Source organism: Syngnathus typhle, linkage group LG21 (assembly GCF_033458585.1).
Source record: "Syngnathus typhle isolate RoL2023-S1 ecotype Sweden linkage group LG21, RoL_Styp_1.0, whole genome shotgun sequence".
Taxonomy (NCBI): Eukaryota; Metazoa; Chordata; class Actinopteri; order Syngnathiformes; family Syngnathidae; genus Syngnathus; species Syngnathus typhle.
In genome coordinates this window covers 5,863,010-5,879,067 of record NC_083758.1, presented here as the reverse complement: position 1 = coordinate 5,879,067, position 16,058 = coordinate 5,863,010, and the positions used below count along the sequence as shown (strand labels likewise).

General features: G+C 44.4%; 3 protein-coding genes across 5 annotated transcripts; 1 reads left to right on the top strand and 2 right to left on the bottom strand.

Moving 5' to 3' along the window:
- Window positions 1-54: 54 nt before the first annotated feature.
- On the bottom strand, window positions 55-3,849 carry prdm4 (PR domain containing 4). The gene is made up of 11 exons (XM_061269018.1): window positions 3,462-3,849; window positions 3,263-3,378; window positions 3,019-3,207; window positions 2,220-2,957; window positions 2,003-2,152; window positions 1,819-1,937; window positions 1,657-1,742; window positions 1,451-1,578; window positions 878-1,369; window positions 636-804; window positions 55-557 (listed from the first exon to the last, which is right to left on the bottom strand). The coding sequence occupies exons 2-11, from the start codon at window positions 3,375-3,377 to the stop codon at window positions 203-205; spliced, it is 2,541 nt and encodes an 846-aa protein (XP_061125002.1). The 5' UTR covers window position 3,378; window positions 3,462-3,849; the 3' UTR covers window positions 55-202.
- A 568-nt stretch (window positions 3,850-4,417) lies between these two features.
- On the bottom strand, window positions 4,418-7,601 carry sapcd1 (suppressor APC domain containing 1). Its single transcript, XM_061268860.1, has 4 exons — window positions 7,358-7,601; window positions 6,501-6,671; window positions 6,302-6,442; window positions 4,418-6,214 (listed from the first exon to the last, which is right to left on the bottom strand). Exons 1-4 carry the CDS (start codon window positions 7,577-7,579, stop codon window positions 6,134-6,136), a joined length of 615 nt encoding a protein of 204 aa, XP_061124844.1. The 5' UTR covers window positions 7,580-7,601; the 3' UTR covers window positions 4,418-6,133.
- Window positions 7,368-16,023, top strand: LOC133145390 (cyclin-dependent kinase inhibitor 1-like). 3 transcript variants are annotated; one of them, XM_061268861.1, is made up of 4 exons: window positions 7,376-7,508; window positions 11,269-11,361; window positions 13,680-14,146; window positions 14,225-16,023. In XM_061268861.1, exons 2-4 carry the CDS (start codon window positions 11,336-11,338, stop codon window positions 14,281-14,283), a joined length of 552 nt encoding a protein of 183 aa, XP_061124845.1. In that variant the 5' UTR covers window positions 7,376-7,508; window positions 11,269-11,335; the 3' UTR covers window positions 14,284-16,023. The 3 variants fall into 3 exon arrangements, with proteins under 3 accessions (XP_061124847.1, XP_061124845.1, XP_061124846.1); XM_061268863.1 differs by lacking the exon at window positions 11,269-11,361 and having other exon boundaries at window positions 7,368-7,508; XM_061268862.1 differs by lacking the exons at window positions 7,376-7,508; window positions 11,269-11,361 and adding an exon at window positions 11,995-12,320.
- The last annotated feature ends 35 nt before the right edge of the window (window positions 16,024-16,058 follow it).

The following is a 16,058-nucleotide window of genomic DNA, read 5'->3' as shown; positions in this document are numbered from 1 at the left end:
CCTTTATAAACCTGTACAAAAGTTACACATCATAAATTCGACTAACTCTCAAAGGCAGATCAAGAAAGCAAGCTTTTATGCACCTAAAACAAAACTAGACAAGTTCGGTTTCGTGATATTCAATATGAATGAAAAATAATTTGGCGAAGAAATGAGAGGTAAACAGTGTGTATAAATTAATATGAGCAAATATGCACTGTAGTCAATGAGGGGGTGACAGTGACTTTTCAGAGTTATAGCCTCCAACGTCTTCACTCGTGCCCGACTCCAAAAGTCTCTCCCCTCCTCTTCCCATGCTATCCTCGGCTTCCTCCTCCTCTTCCTCTTCGTCGTCCTCCTCCTCCTCGTGAATGTGTCGTTCTTTCCGGGACGAGCGCTCCGCCTTGGGCCCCTTGCATATCTTGAGGTGACGCGTGAGGTGGTACTTGGTGAGAAAGGCCTTGTGGCACTTCTCGCAAACAAAGTCCCGGCGGCCCTCGTGGGAGTTCATGTGCTTCTTCAGGTGGTTGGGCTTCAGGAAGTGCTTGTTGCATTTGGGGCACTGAATCCGCCGCTCGCTGTAAAGTACATAAACAAAGTGATTGACGGAATCGAATCGATAAATTATGTGGTTTTGTGGGAAATGACGGCCGTACTGGGTGTGAGAGAACATGTGCTGATTCAGGTCGTGCTTTCGGATGAACATTCGCTCGCACAGGTCGCACTTGAGTTTCTCGGCGCCCGTGTGGATGAGCATGTGAGAGGCCACGTGGGACTTTTGCGTGAACGACTTCTCGCAAACCGTGCACCGGTAGTTCTTCTGACCTGTTGGTGGTGGAAGGAAATTGACGTTAAGAAAAGAAAAAAGAATCATGATCACATACTCGGTTGTACCCACCTGTGTGTATTTTGAGGTGCATCCTGAGGTTACTGGGGTCGCTGAAGGCCTTGCTGCAGTATTCGCACTTGTGCGGTTTCATGCCGACGTGGCCCATGAAGTGCACGTTGAGCTTGGTGGATGTGATGAACGCCCGCGAGCACATGCTGCACTTGAATTTTTTCTCCCGCGGGTGCCTGGGACCTTTGGAGTTTGTTCCGGAGGTCCCGCTGCTCGGATTATGACTGGCGTTGGGGTTGTCCCCGTTGGTCTGTCCTGCCGTTTGAGGCCACGGTGAGGACGAAGAGCTCGACGTGCCATTGGCGAGCTTCTCGTCCTGTTGCGGAGGGGCTTGTTGCTGCTCTTGCTGAAGCGGGAGTTCCTGCTGTGGCGGGCTGTGGCTGTGAGGAGGCCCGTTGTGGTCAGGATTGCTCATGTGAGGCTTGAGGTCGGAAAAAGAGGAGCAGTCTTTGCCGCACTGACAGAGATGAGCCTCGGGTAAAGGAGGAACACCTGAAAGATCAACGTACGATATCGTCAGCCGAAGGGTAAGTAAAGGAAAAAGATATGTGAGTAGCTTTCTCTGGATCTGACCCATGAGTCTGCAGTAGTCCCGGCTGTAGTAGAAGCGCAGCTCCTCGTCGGGGTGGATCTCCATGGTGGTGCAGAAGAAGAGCTTCCCGTTAGCAGAGTAGGCCACCAGGTTCTGCTCTTCGCGGCTCCTGATCCAAATGAAATGGAAAATATTAGTGAAAAAGAATAAATCTTTCGAGGGACATTTTGAGTTCACATGTTCATACCTTGCCTTGTGCACAAACATCATCCAGTTGCATTCGTTCTCATCTGCCGTCACGATGTAGAACTCCAGCACGTTGTTGTGGTACATCTATCACAATCGAGCGTTTATTCTCGAAGATCCCAGTCAAGTAGACCCCGGGCTAGAATAAATAATGCTGACCAACCTTCCAAATCTGAGGCGTGTCCTTTTCGGGCCAATCGGAGAGATCCACGTTGCTACAGTGCTGACCTATCATCGGGCCGAAGCAGGTCCTCGCCGGGATGATGTCGCGTGCAAAAACACCTGACGTCAAACAGCAAAAACAAGATCAGAACCAAACCCTAATGGGGTCCGTTCGCTTTTCTTACCGAGCGGCTCGTCAGCCACGGAGATTCGCAAGCAAAGCGGACGCGGGATGGAGAGGCGAGCCCGGCTTTGGATGGGCGTGTCTGGGATGAAGGTGACCGGGCCGTGCTCCGGGCAGTCTGAGGTATACGAGCGCTCGCACAGAGTGCACCCTGCGTGACGGAAGCATATTGGAATTATTCTTTTATCGCTTTTTAAATCCATTCCTTATCAACTTACAAATAGTGTAAGCAGCAACCAAGTTCTCCTTGTTGGGACTTGAATGATCCAGTTGAAGACTGGAGTTGACCAGCACCAGGTTGTTTTCCGGACCCAGCGATACCTCCGCGGTGATGGGGGAGACGTTCACAGAGTCCAGGCCCATCCCGGAGTGCCCGTGGAGGGACACGGGCCCCAGCTGGCCCTGGCCGGCCATGGAGCTTGTGAGCACCACACTAACGACGCTGGAATTCAGTTCTCCATTGGGGTGGAGCTGGTCCCCGAGTCCTCCTGCTGCTCCTCCTCCAGCATTGCCCACGCGGCCCCCCATGTGATCTGACTCCATCACCACAGGGAGTTCCAGTACAGGCGGTCCATGCAGGGGCATCACCCCACCGGAAGAGTCCACCCCGGTCAAGGGTTGGCTCCCGCCATCAGACACCGGAACCACCCCGACTCCGTCCATGGAGGCCAGCTCCTCTCCCATCCTGTCCGGGGTCATGGGGCTGCTGTCGCGAGACTCCATCGTTAACCCTGTGGAGTCCAAATCGTGGCTGCCAGTCTGGTGGAGGTCCCCTTGGCCGCTGACTTGTCTCGAGTCCATGGGCACCAGGCCCTGCTCCAATGGGCCGCCCGCTCCGCTGTACGGGTCGAGACCCGACGGGTTGTTGCTGGCAACAGACAGGGTCCCGTCCATGTTAAGGCTGCTTGGATGGATGTACTGAGGTGGTGGACGGTCAGCCAAATAGGACAAAATGCCTAGAAAACCAAAAACATTATTATACACAGTACATGAATTAATTTTTGTGTTTGGGAATACCTGGTAATATATGTCGGAAGTAGCTGCTTTCCAAATGGGGGTAAGGAGGAGGTGGCAGGGAATAATTCCTATCCGGGAGACCACACATGACTCCTCGATCGCCCAGAGGTCCCATTGGCAGCATGAGGGACAGTGCAGAGGGAAGGGAGCCTAAAGAAGGACCCAGGCTGGGGATGGCCACTGGCATGCCTACAACATAATATGGAATTGAAAAAACAATCACAAATTGGAGTTGTTATCCTACCTGGGGTGGGGATGGAGTTATGGGGCGGTGAGGTGGCCAGACCCAAGTGGCTGGCACTCACTGAAGGCACACTCAACTGGTCCATGCCCACTGGACTCAGGTTCATGTCATTCATCCTACAAAATGATCAATTCACTCTTACTTGAAAAAACATAGCAAGGCTACAACATAATATACAATGCTAAACATGATAGCTTACCTGAAATCAACAGTCTCTTTCCATCAGTGGACTAGACAATAGTACATATTTGAACCTGTCAAGTATGTGATAAAGACAATTTCCACCTCCATTATGACTACTTTATTAAGCAAAAGCATTCCAGCAACAAGCTAATGTAGTTTGTTTATTACACTGCTAACTGAGCGTTAGCCTACCTCTCGATGACTATTTTATATCCCAAAAACGGATTAATGTGTGACAGTTTTAAAAAATGAATAGATAAATGTCACGAATCGCGATCGAATGTGAGCCGATAGCTTAAAAAACTCGAGCAGCTTGAGAAAAAGGTTGTGAAAAAACAATAACAAAGCAGCAGTGCAATAACTTCTGCCTGAAGGGGGCCATGGCAGCACTTACACGACGCATGCGCAGTGACTAACCAGCGCTTTGACCAATACGCATGCGCAGTGAAGCAGAGCGTAAGCAAATTATTTTGGATATATTTTAATCAGGTAATTTATTTTTGGGGGTGTTAGAGTGAGTAGACGACCTTGTGCTCCTTTCCACGTCTCTGGGTGTTTGCAAAGCAGGCCCTGATTTTTAATAAAATAACTTTTTCTTTTTTTATAGGACAACTGAACAATTTTTTTTGACCAATTCGATCCCAGTAAAGTTTAGTGATGTTGAGATTTGCCTTGCAGTTGCAAGTGACGTGCAAAAACTGTCTGCAAATCTCCTCCCCAAATCACACCCACCGCACAGCGTACCATCAGAAAAAAACGCCATTATACTGTAACAAGTTGGCATACAAACTCGACTCCTCATCGAGAGTAGGCTTTTGCAATTTTAGACAATTATTTCAAAGAAACTTGGGATGAGCTTACAGCGTCACAAATAGGGTAAGTTGTATTAATGCAAATAACATGCCCACAATTTTTATATACTAATTAATTTTTTTGAGGATGAGCTTACAGCGTCACAAATAAATGCAAATAACATGCTTACAATTTTTATAAATACTAATTACATTTATTTCAGGGATGAAAATGTCTTGTCGTAATGAGACGACGGAGCATATTCCATATATTCCACCACTGGCGCTCCACTGCTTCTCGGTGGACATCACGGGTGCGCGCCACCACTTCGGTCTTCCATCCTTCCACCTGGAGCCAGCGTACCTCGAGCGTGCCCGCTCCAAGTTCCCATACGGAGGTCTGCACTATTACTCGTGTCCCGGTCCGGTGAGCAGGTGTGAACATTCGCTGGAGCCGGCGTTTATTCACAAGAGGAACGAGAGGGAGCGCCACCGGGTGCGCTGCGTCAACGAGGGCTACGCGCGCCTCCGGGAGCGCCTGCCGCAGGAATTCGACGACAAGAGGCTAAGTAAAGTGGAGACGCTGCGGGCCGCCATCGACTATATCAAACATCTGCAGGAACTTTTAGACCTTAACGTTGCTGGGATGTCACTGGAAGCTGCTCACAAAAATGCCAGTGACAACATTGGACACTTTTCTTTAAAGAAGTAGTTATCCAATTTTACTCCAAAGATAATGCGCCAGTATTTGTACTTACCTGATAGCATCATTAAAACTACAAGGACCGCATTTCTATCAAAATTCAGCACTCACATATTTGGACTCATTTGAATTGGGCAAGCAGGTGTACCTAATGAAGAGTCCGGTCACTGTATATTACAAGCATGACAGGAAGTCATTTATCAAGGACCCCCAGATCTTCCCACCGCTACGGACCTGCACGGAAGCGACTTAAGATTTGCGCAAAACCCACAAAACTGGAAAATAAAACCCGATATTGACATAGAGGATTTGATCAGACCCGCACGGGGTGCATTTGAGCTGAACCGTGAGGCGTGACACGTCCAAAACAAAGTTTCTCAGCATGTGAAGTGGAGATGGTAAATCGACAAGTGCTGGTACCCGGGCCTTGATGGTTCAGTTGCAGTTTGAAGGCAGAAAGCATGAAGCTCCTTAAATGAAAGCCACCTCCATAATGGATGTTTTTCGTTTGGACGCACACGGGTTGATTTTAATCTGCTTACTTGCAGGAAGTGAGCAAAAAGTGCTCACTAGGGCGTGACGGAGAGGTTAGACCTTTATATCCCTCTACAATTTAGTATGACATCACAAAATAGATTCTTCGAAACTGTCCTCTCGTCACATTTTGGTTCAAAAGAGACAAAATAGCGGGGTCAAAACGTCAAGTGGAGTTTCTGTTATTCAGTGACCAAGTGCAAAAAAAAAAAGAGTGAGAGGAGGGGCTCGAAATTCCCGTAGACTCGCCTGATGACCGTCTTAGATAAAATTTATCAGCACAACTAAGATCAGCACGGGACCACCGAGCCGGCTCGGCGTGTCGAGGCAGAGAGCCCGTACGCGCCCAATGCAAACAAGGATGCTACTTAATACGTGTCTGAAATTTGAAAAGTAAAATAATTGTATTAGCCCTCCCCTCCTGTGTGCCCATGATTAGTGTGATCATTCCCACTTGCCTCTTGTTACCTGTCGTGTATTTAAATCCTGGTTTGATCATTGTGTTGTTGTCGTCTTCTTGTTTCACCTCCCGGCCAGTCAGTCAAGATATTGTTTGTTGAGTCATGTTTGCCTTTTGAGTTCCCTTCAATAAACCCTGGTCCAAGCTGCATTTGGTCGCCCTGCTCCATCCCATCCGTGACACCGAGGTGACATGGCAGGTTAAACTTCATAAAGTTGTTCAATGAGCGCTTCTTTTTCCATCTCTAACATGGAGATTTGGCGATTCTTGTGACTCACTTTCTGCAAAAAATAAATAAATATATATATATATAGACAATGTCACCATTTTATATCATTTTTTTTTAGCTAATGCAAATTGGTCCTGACTTGTGTGAGTAGGGTGTGTTGCCACCGGAGGGCGCTCTCTGCTGCAGCGTCATTATTGTTGGTGCCAAAGGGCTCAGCCATGACAGAAGCCAGAGATGCGTTCACCTGCTCCATGTGTGACCTCAGCCAACAGGAATGGACCTGTGGGGACGTCAGAGGTGGGCGACAAGTCACATGACCCGACCTAAAACTTTAGTACCTTTGCGACACCTTCTCGAGGGGAATTGACCCGACTCTTGCTGTCGGCGTCAGCCAGCTGGGCCTTGTTCTTTTCTAGTTGATGGTGGTACCAGAGTCGGGCTTGGTCCAGAATCTCCAGACCACAGCACAGGATGTCTTTTTCCTTTTCTAGATCCTTGAGATGCCTGATCTGTTAACACAGAGCAGTTGGTGCCACAACTCTATTTATATTACGTCCATGTTCAGGAGTGAAGTTGGATTTTTATTTGCATGGATGGTATTTGTAGCTGGGTGACAATATGTTTCCACTTGGTTGCTAGGAAGCTGATGCTGTCACAGCCAAAAAACAAAATGGAAAAATAAAAATATATATATTTTTTTTAAAGGTCTCATTAATTCTGTTATGACTGGGAAATTGGTTTTTAAATAAATATACCTTTTAGATTTTATGGGGATTGTAAAGAAATAAAAATAATGGTTGCAACACTAATTTAAAGGATTATTTCAAATATTGTTAAGGATATTTATTCTTAAAACATCCCCAACCTAAAATAAACAGCCAGAATCTAAGCAGAAGAACAAAAAGGTGCGGTGGCAAAGTGCTTTTGTTCTTTCAGGTATATTGTGTCAGCGCTTAACGGCTTTCGTGCACGCCTGCACTTGCTTGAGCTGTCTCGGAGGACATTTTTGTCAAATAAAGAGTTTGCTTTGAGAGTCACTTTGGATTCCAAGTGCCTAAGAGTGATTCCTTGAACAAAATGTTCATTATTATTGGGGTACATTTTTGCCACTTGTTGTTTACGTGCATAATTTACTGACACAAGATGATAACCCCCCCCTAAAAAAATATTTCGTCAATTTGGACACGTGACTCACCCACAAGTAGAAGCGAAGTGCGTCCAGGTTGCTCCTGAACGGGATGAGGACCACCGTGTAGGAGCAAGAGGCGGCGGGGGGACGGCTGGCCATGGACGGCAACAGAGCTGCTACAAACGCCTGGCTGACAGAGTACGACAACGACAAAAAAGTAAGGGATGGGTGGAAACAAAAGAGAGAAAAAAAGAGAAGCAATAGCAGGCAGGCAGGAACAGACAGCATGGTGCCCCTGGGGCGAGCCAATGAAACATTCCACGCGTCCCCGCCATCGCCGCCAAAGGGACAAAATAGAACAGGAGAGGGGAAAATATTATCACACGCTGGAGAGGGAATTTGATTTATGGATAAAAAAAAAAAACCGTTGTGTATTTTTTGGCGACATCTATTTATTTACGAGACTAACAGGCTCAGTGAGAAAGTGGTTTCCCAAAGCTGTTGTTACCATATTCCACCAGAGGAGGGTGCTGTAGTTCCATAAATAAGGCAGTATTTTCAGCGCGTGTATTTGGGAGACAATTTACACCTTCAGCGCACCGATTAAATTGAACTATATGAATGAAACGAATTAAATTAAATCATCAAATAAAATACTAGATAAAAAATGCCAAAATAACTTACCGTCGGGCTTCCGTAGCAACAACTGGAATGTTGATTACTAAGGGCTAAGAGTTGCTAGTTTCAATACACCATATTAAAAAGTATAAATATTTTGTGCCTTCTAGGTTTTTCTTTATTTACATGATTTTTCTAAAAATCTTTACACCGCTCAGTGAACTCTCTCATCTTGACCACTAGATGGCATTGTTTCCTATTCTTAAGATGTTTAAAACCTAATATAAAAAAAATACTGGTTTTTGGACAACTCTCTCCAACATATGCAACAATTTATTTATGTATTTTAATAGTAATGGGAGCTTTTTATGAATATATTCACATTTTTTGATCAAGTAACGATATTAATGTTACCTACCTAATATTAGGTATTGTAACAGAAAAATTACTCCTTTAAAAAAAAAAAAGGTTCACAAAATATATAACGTGGGTTTAGTGTTTTGTTTTTGTGGAAGTGTATGATTCCCCTTTCGGTGTGCTCTTATCTTCCTCACTTCACTTTTAGATGACGATGATTTTCCATCGTGGGCCCCACTAAAAAAGGAAGCTGACCACATTGCCACACATGAATTAGCACCTGTGAGCTACTCTCATTTTAATTTTAAAATCTGGTTAAATAAATACACACTGGAGTCACCCCCGACATCCTTTTACAGACTCTCTTGGCCAACTAGTCAGCGTTGCGGCGAAGAAAGGGACCCCTTATTACTTCCTGTCTCACACATGGTTACACGCAAACACACAATTTCCAAAACCGCCGACGTTTTCTAGGAACGTCTAGGACACGAGAAGGCGGGAAGGAGCCGGGGCACACCCTCGTTCTGAGAGGCCCACTTCGGCTTCGAGGAATCTGGTTCAAATATGTCGTTCCACAGTGAACAAGCTCCTCCCTGAGGCAGGTCGGAACATCGGGTACTTTTGACCCGCTGGCTGGTGCTTATTAAAAAAGTCTGGCGGTGGATCGCGACATGCTCCCCGAATACCAAAGTTTATTAAAAGTTCCAAGGATGAAGAGTCTGTGGAATACTTCACCCCGGAGGTCCGACTTAGACTCTGACGTGTGCACAACAACATTTTCACCTGAACAGACATTTTGCTACAGAAGCTATTTTACAGTCCCACTAAATGCTAGTGACGTTTTAAATCGCGCCACAATCATCATCCACTTTGCTATTTTTAAACTTCTGCATTAGGAAGTTCCTCGGGCCACCGAGTGGGTCTCAAAGTCAGAGGGCCAAATCTCTTTAACCTTTAACCTCTTTCTTGGCACATAATCTGCCGCCCCCCCCCCCACACAAACACGCCCACAACCGATCCAACAACAACTAGAAGCCACGATACTTGAATTATTATTGCGTATTTCAACTCGGACCCTGCAGCCCCTCCCCTCCTGACAATATCCAGCTGCTCCCTGTACCCCAAATACACACATCAGCATGGCCTCCACAGCCCCCCCAAAAAGGTATGGGGTTTTCATTTCTCCTTAGGCCACGCCCACCCCGCAAAGCTGTTTGGTATGAGACCCCAGCAGCGTTATGTTACATTTTCGTAGTAGGGCTCATCAGCAAGAATGTTTTGGTTGCGACCTCATTCGTCAACAGTGGCTTTCTAATTTCTTGCGGCGGCGTCAATAAACTTAAGCCTGAAGGGAGGGGGGGGGGGGAAAAAGGTTGTTTGTGGTGTACCACTTCTCCATTTTGGTTCTGCAATAGAATAACGAAAAGGATGTGGAAGGCCCCGAACGGCACCTGTGAGGCAACAACTTCCACTCCTTCGTTATATTCCTTCACTTCTTGCAAGACAAATTGATGATTCCATTTTTAAAATTCTATTTTCAAATCAGCTAACTACCGTAATTTTCGGACTATAAATCGCGTTTTTTTTTTTCATAGTATGGGTGGGGGGGGGGCGACTTATACTCAGGAGCGACTTATATACATATATATATATGTTGTTTTTTTTTCACTTTTTTGGGCATTTTATGGCTGGTGCGATTTATACTCCGGTGCGATTTATAGTCCGAAAATTACGGTAATCAAAAAACCTCCCGTGTGGGAGCACACGCGTGTGGTCCCTAATAAATCTCCCGCAAATCTCTTCCCACTGTGACACTTGAATGGCAAAAAGATGAAGTGCTTTCCTCCCATTCACATTATCGCACGGGACTGTTTTCCCGACCATGCTAATTTATTCAAGGGGTGAGAACTGCAGAAGGACAACAATGGCTTCAAATACTGCATGGTCAAGTGTAGCGCGCTCAGTCCCATGGATTAGGAAATACGCAGGGGTGGGAAAGGGGCCCAAGAAAACAAGGAGAGGATTAGGATTTGAATGTAGATGACTGTAAATACCAGGTCAGAGTGCTGGTAAACACTTTGTGGGATCATGCAAGCCCCAAGGCCTCAAATATGACAGCGTATAAAAGGGACCACTTGGGAAACAGATTAGTGGGCTATTAGGGAATTGGGTCAGCATCGCTAACTTATTATTCAGCAGCATGAGAGAGTTTCATTGGCACAGGTCTCAGGTTCTGGAAGGGTTGGAAAAAAAGTTTTTCCATAGGGGGGGGGCTTTAAGATAGCAGTTCGCAATGCGTTTCAATGAGCTGTCAAGTGAGCCACCTTGAAATGGAACCAAAGCAAGACCACGCCCCCTCCTCCCCTTTTTCGTCCCTCAACAGGTCAATACTGGACGCATTCCGTTGGAGTGACTTAAGTCCTCCTTATAGATGTGCCCGTCACATGGAAACAGAGGCCTCTCGACAAAAACAGTTTTTGTTTTGGTCAAATAAACGTAAGGGCGTTGGTGTTTCTAAAAGGTGACTCCGACTTGTAAGCAAATGTAAGAGGCTCACATTTTGTAACAGGGGTCGTAACAGAAGGTCAAGTGACACAACGAGGAAAGTCGAGACTTTGGTAAAAATCCGCAATCAATTTATCCATTAAACCCTAAAGTCAAGTAAGTCCAAATTTTCAAGCGCATTTATTGTTTTGCTAAACACGAGCGACTTTGTGAAGTGTTCCATCCAGCATAATTTACCAACGCATCCCCAAAAATGTTTATTTTCCTTTGCATACTTGCATATATAAAATACAGTAGTGGCTATACATTCTGCAAAAGGAGTGCAAAAAGAACAATGTGTGCTCACGTTGCACTGCAACGTGACTAGAGGAGGTGGGCGCGGCTCCAGAAGAAAAAAAAAAACTCATGCAAGGCCAACACGAGAATGTGTGTCACATTTTGCGGGAGCCGGGAAATGGCAACCCCTGCCAAGTTTCTTTGACCTACTTTCCGTGCAGGACTCAAAGTAGCACAGAGGAGGCACACAGAGCACGGAACAACACGTCCAGAATTGCGCGCGCTAAAATGACCTTTTGGAACATGTCTACAGGGTAAGAAAACTTTTGAGAATACTTTTGTGCATATAATATACAAATATCCTATGGAAGAGGATTAGGGCCAGTGAAGAAGAAAAAAACGAGGGGTGACAGTATTCTGACTTTATTCTCAGAATTCTGACTTTAAAGTCAGAATTCAAGGCCTGTGCTGACCCAGTCGGTCAAGAACAACACACAGGTCCTCATTAACTGTGTTTAAGTCATTAACTGACTTTAAAGTCAGAATTTTGAGAATAAAGTCAGAATTCTGACTTTAAAGTCAGAATTCCCACTTTCTGACTTTAAAGTCAGTTAATGACTTAAACACAGTTAATGAGTTCTGAGAATTCTCAGAATTCTGAGAATAAAGTCAGAATTCTGAGAATAAAGTCAGAATTCCGACTTTCTGACTTTAAAGTCAGAATTCTGACTTTATTCTCAGAATTCTGACTTTAAGACAGAATTCCTATTTTAAAGTCAGAATTCTGAGAAAAAAAGTCAGAATCCTGTCACCCCTCGTTTATTTTTTCTTCACTGGCCCTAATCCTCTTCCGTACTACAAATATCTCTAGTAGTAGTTATCAATTTTTTTTTAAATTTCTTAACTTTAAAAAAAAAAAATTGTCATTGTTGCGTTTAATTGCATTACGGTCATTTTAGTGTTGTAGTCATAGAATGTATGTTATTAGTCCAACCACGTGACTAAATTCTCGCGTGGGACGGCCCCCACCACAGCGACAGCCCTCCTCTCACGCCCGAGTCCCAGTCCATAACAAACAAGTGGTAGAGATAAGAGGACGGGAGCAAGCTTTCTCCGCGGATTGTACAGTCGGACTTTCCACGCGACACTGTTTTCTCCGAGTTTTTACGAACACATCTTATTCTTCTCGCGTTGGGTATTTTTGGTGCGTTTATTTAAAAAAAAAAAACTGTCGGATTTTTTGACTTGACTGGCACCGTGTCAGACTTCTATGGTAAGTTTTAAAATAGTTTTTTTCCTTTATGTTGCACATAATATAGTTTTATTCGGATGTTAGTGCGCGTTTAACGTTGTTTCGTGCGGTTAGTTGGATCTTTGACAAGTTGCGGTTGTTTATGTGTCGCATCTCATTGACCTACATCCTCTTGGCAAATAAAGTGCGTCATGTACTACTACGAGTACATCCGAATTTAGTCTTATGAGAATTTTTCCGTGTGAAACGTTTGTTTTTAAATGCTGTCGTTGATATTTACGCTATTTTCTCCGGAAAAAACGGGACAACTCGGGCCAAGTGCGCACGTACTGTACTGTAACTTGATCTGCACGACGCGCCCACTTCATTTCCAGACGCAAACAACTTTCTCTCCATGCACAAAGCTATTTTAAACATGCATTTTGGATGTTTGTTTAACAATAGCCAAAAATCAAGTGATTCGTTTTGTTAAATTGTGAGGTGGTCTAAATTAGGACTAAGCAGACCCAACTGCTGTCGTATGTGTTGTAATTACTTTTTAATATGCAGGCAGACAGGCCTAATTAAAACACCGCAGGAGTCATAATCTGAATAATCTCATGCCCTTGCCCCCCAATTAATCCGAGATGCAAATTTAATTTAGGATTATGCCGCAATTAGTGGTTGTGACGGATTATCTCACAATACAAGGAGTCTTTTGTGTCATTATTATTAGTGCTATATGGAATGTAATGGATACAATTCTACATTTTGTTTGCCATACTTTAACCCCCCCCCCCCCATCCCGTACATAATACAGTGTCTGCCGACTGTATAGATAACCTTATCTGCTCAAGCGTACGTTTGAAGGCCTCAATTTCTCCTGATAAAAGCTACACAGAGATTGTGTGTCAAATGTCAACTTTTCCAGGTTGTAACTAAAACTGAAGCTGATGACCTCTGAACCCAACAGCAGCATGCTAATTAATTTTGTCGGAGAGCAGCGGCGGAATGCTGCGAAGCATTCCTCATGAGTTTAACATATGTGCAACCCTTCACCTTTAGTGGAGCCCTTTGGCCTACAGACTCCAGAGCAGGTTGCGGCGCTATGCTAGTCAAAAGATTTATGTGGTGGTACCTGTTCACATAAAGTGGTACAGGTGTGATGCAACACAACCAATAAAATAGTGGTTCTCAAATTGGGGTCCTCAGATCTGTTGTTCCTGGAGAATAATTAGCAAAAAAATGATTAGGTTGCATTATTTTCTTGCACTTGCAAATACAACTAGAATGAAAAAGCCTGCCCAGAGTAAAAAAGGTCACATCTCATTAGGCACGAAAGGTCACGTCTCATTAGTCACAAGGAACAGAGCACTCACCTTTGTGTTTGTCATCCGACAGGGACATGGCAATGGAAACGCCATCAACGTCAACGACCGAGTCCGAAATCTCACGCCTGGGTGGTGTGGAGGCCTTGAGGCTAAAGGCGGGTCCGGTGCGGAGGAACCTCTTCGGTCCCGTGGACCACCAGCAGCTGCGTGAAGACTTCCAGCGGCTGCTGTGCATGGGCATCGAGACGGCCAACAAGCGGTGGAACTACGACTTCCTTGAAGACACGCCGGGCACGGGATCCAACGTCCAGTGGGAGGAAGTGCGGTGCCAAGACGTGCCGGGTTTCTACCGCGGCTGCACGGTGAGGCCGGCGGTGCGATCGGGCAAGCCGGTGAGGCGGAGCTCCACCTCGTCGGGCGACGACTCCCCTACATCCAGCAGCTCTTCGGGATCCGGGGACGAGTACCTGGAGGTGACCGCCAGGGGGTGCTACAGGCTGAAACGGCCAGAAAAACGCAGACAAGCCCCCATCACAGGTAAATCGGAAAATCCAAATCATGTAACAAAAAAAATGGATATCGGTCACCAACCTCTGCCTGTTTGTGTCACTCCAGAGTTCTTCAAGGTGAAAAGGAGGCGGCTTCTACATTACAAGGGCTCATCCCGACAATAGGACCACCTCATAAATATCAAATGAACATATGTAGCATATATAAATATATATTCTATATACTGTTTTCCTCAGCTTTTATCGCTATACTGTGAAATTATATTACGTGCACTCTTACGGACAACTACTCTTACGGTGAGCTCGGAAGTTTTCATTCAACGAGTCACCATTCCTGGCCCCATGTTGTCATTTTTAAAAAAATAAAATAAATGGCAACATGCTAGTTATTCGCTCCAGGTTAGAGATCAACGGTGGAGACTTGATGTGGCTTCACTAATAATCCAATTATAATGACTATTTATTTATTATTCACGACGCTAGCTCGTCGTCAAAATAAGATACAAAAAAACAAAAAAATATATATAACACCCAATGTGTACAACGAGGTAAAATAAGATGTTTGTGCCATCGCCCCCAAAATTGTGTGATTATGGCTCCACCCTTGCCACTAGGAAATTAAACATCACAACACTGCGCAAAAAAAAAAAAATCACACACTATATGCGCTTCTAACGTATTATTTGCGTAAAGGACTATTTAACATCTTTTATATTTTGGCAACAGTATAGACAAACCTTATCTAGTTATTATTTCAATGCTTTTAAATAATGTAGCATATTGGTGACGGCGTGCCTCACTTTTGTGCCAGTTTGTAAACTTTGGGCAAAAGTATTGTGACGGTTGAATGCAATGGCGTCTCAAGCATCTTTATTCATATTAGAGGAAGCGTTCTCTGTTCTCAAAACTACACAATTCAGATTTGTGGTTTACAAAGCCATACGTTGGATAGACTCATTACTACCTCATTCAGTAAAATATACAAAAAGTATAAAAATAAAGAAACAATGCAACAACTCAGGTTGTTTGCATCTGTTGGATCAGTTAAGAGAAATTGAGAGACTTTTTTTTTTTTTTTTCTTGCTGTTGTTTTTGCAGTCAGTTTCACATCGGGTAAAAGAGTCAGCGAGGGGCTCGGAGGGGCCCCGCACTGCTTTTGTTGTCACTCACTTGGCCTTTTGAGTTGCTTTGACAGCCAAGTGGGGGAAGGGTCACTAGCAGGTCTGAGAAAATGCTTTGGACCCCTTTTTTTAAATATGACAGTATGACCCATTAATTAGCCGCCCACTTTTTTTTTTTTTTTTTAAGTCTCTCAATCCCTCTTTGCTGCACTAACAAAGTCAGTCACTGCAAAAATCATTGTCTTGCTTTGAAAAGGGTATATGTCAGAAAACGATTGTTTTACTTGTATCTACGTGTGTGATTGACAAACATTGATAAGAAAAAAAAAAAGTTAACTTATTTGGAGTTTATATTGTGTGTTTAGAGTTATGAATATCCCTTCTATTTGTGGCGATTACTAATTGTGTCATTTCTGAGATCTTTGCACTACTCCAACATTGTTGACAGAGAGATATTTTTGTATGGTAATCTTTAAAATAATGATTAAAAAAAAACCTCTTCGACTCTTTCCACACTTTCCTCACTGAGCGCAATTCTCTCAGTTGTTTCTAATTTATCTGTCACAGCTATATCAGTCTCTTTTTTTGTATTCTGCATAAATGTATGATAATCATTTCTGGTAATCACATGTGTATCCTATAACAAAGATGGAAAAGTACAGAATCGTATATTTGTATGGAGTTGTTGCAAAGATTCTGAATATTGCTGGGTTGTTTGTACACTGCTACCTTTGTCTGTGACTTCTTTACATGTGCTCAAATGAATAAAAACAATTTCAATGTACAGAGTTGACGCTTAGTGATTTTTTTTCCGCCCTG

Bases quoted from the DNA above. Each gene is read 5' to 3' on its own strand.
- prdm4 (XM_061269018.1), bottom strand. From the start codon at position 3,377: ATGAATGACATGAACCTGAGTCCAGTGGGCATGGACCAGTTGAGTGTG. The intron at 3,208-3,262 runs GTAGGATAACAA...ATTATGTTGTAG, and splicing joins TAACTCCATCCCCACCCCAG to GCATGCCAGTGGCCATCCCC. The intron at 1,370-1,450 runs GTCAGATCCAGA...TTGATCTTTCAG, and splicing joins GGACTACTGCAGACTCATGG to GTGTTCCTCCTTTACCCGAG.
- LOC133145390 (XM_061268861.1), top strand. From the start codon at position 11,336: ATGACCTTTTGGAACATGTCTACAGG. The intron at 11,362-13,679 runs GTAAGAAAACTT...GTCATCCGACAG, and splicing joins TTTTGGAACATGTCTACAGG to GGACATGGCAATGGAAACGC. The intron at 14,147-14,224 runs GTAAATCGGAAA...GTGTCACTCCAG, and splicing joins CAGACAAGCCCCCATCACAG to AGTTCTTCAAGGTGAAAAGG.
- sapcd1 (XM_061268860.1), bottom strand. From the start codon at position 7,579: ATGCTGTCTGTTCCTGCCTGCCTGCTATTGCTTCTCTTTTTTTCTCTC. The intron at 6,672-7,357 runs GTGAGTCACGTG...CTGTGTTAACAG, and splicing joins CACTTCGCTTCTACTTGTGG to ATCAGGCATCTCAAGGATCT. The intron at 6,443-6,500 runs GTACTAAAGTTT...ACGTCCCCACAG, and splicing joins CTCGAGAAGGTGTCGCAAAG to GTCCATTCCTGTTGGCTGAG.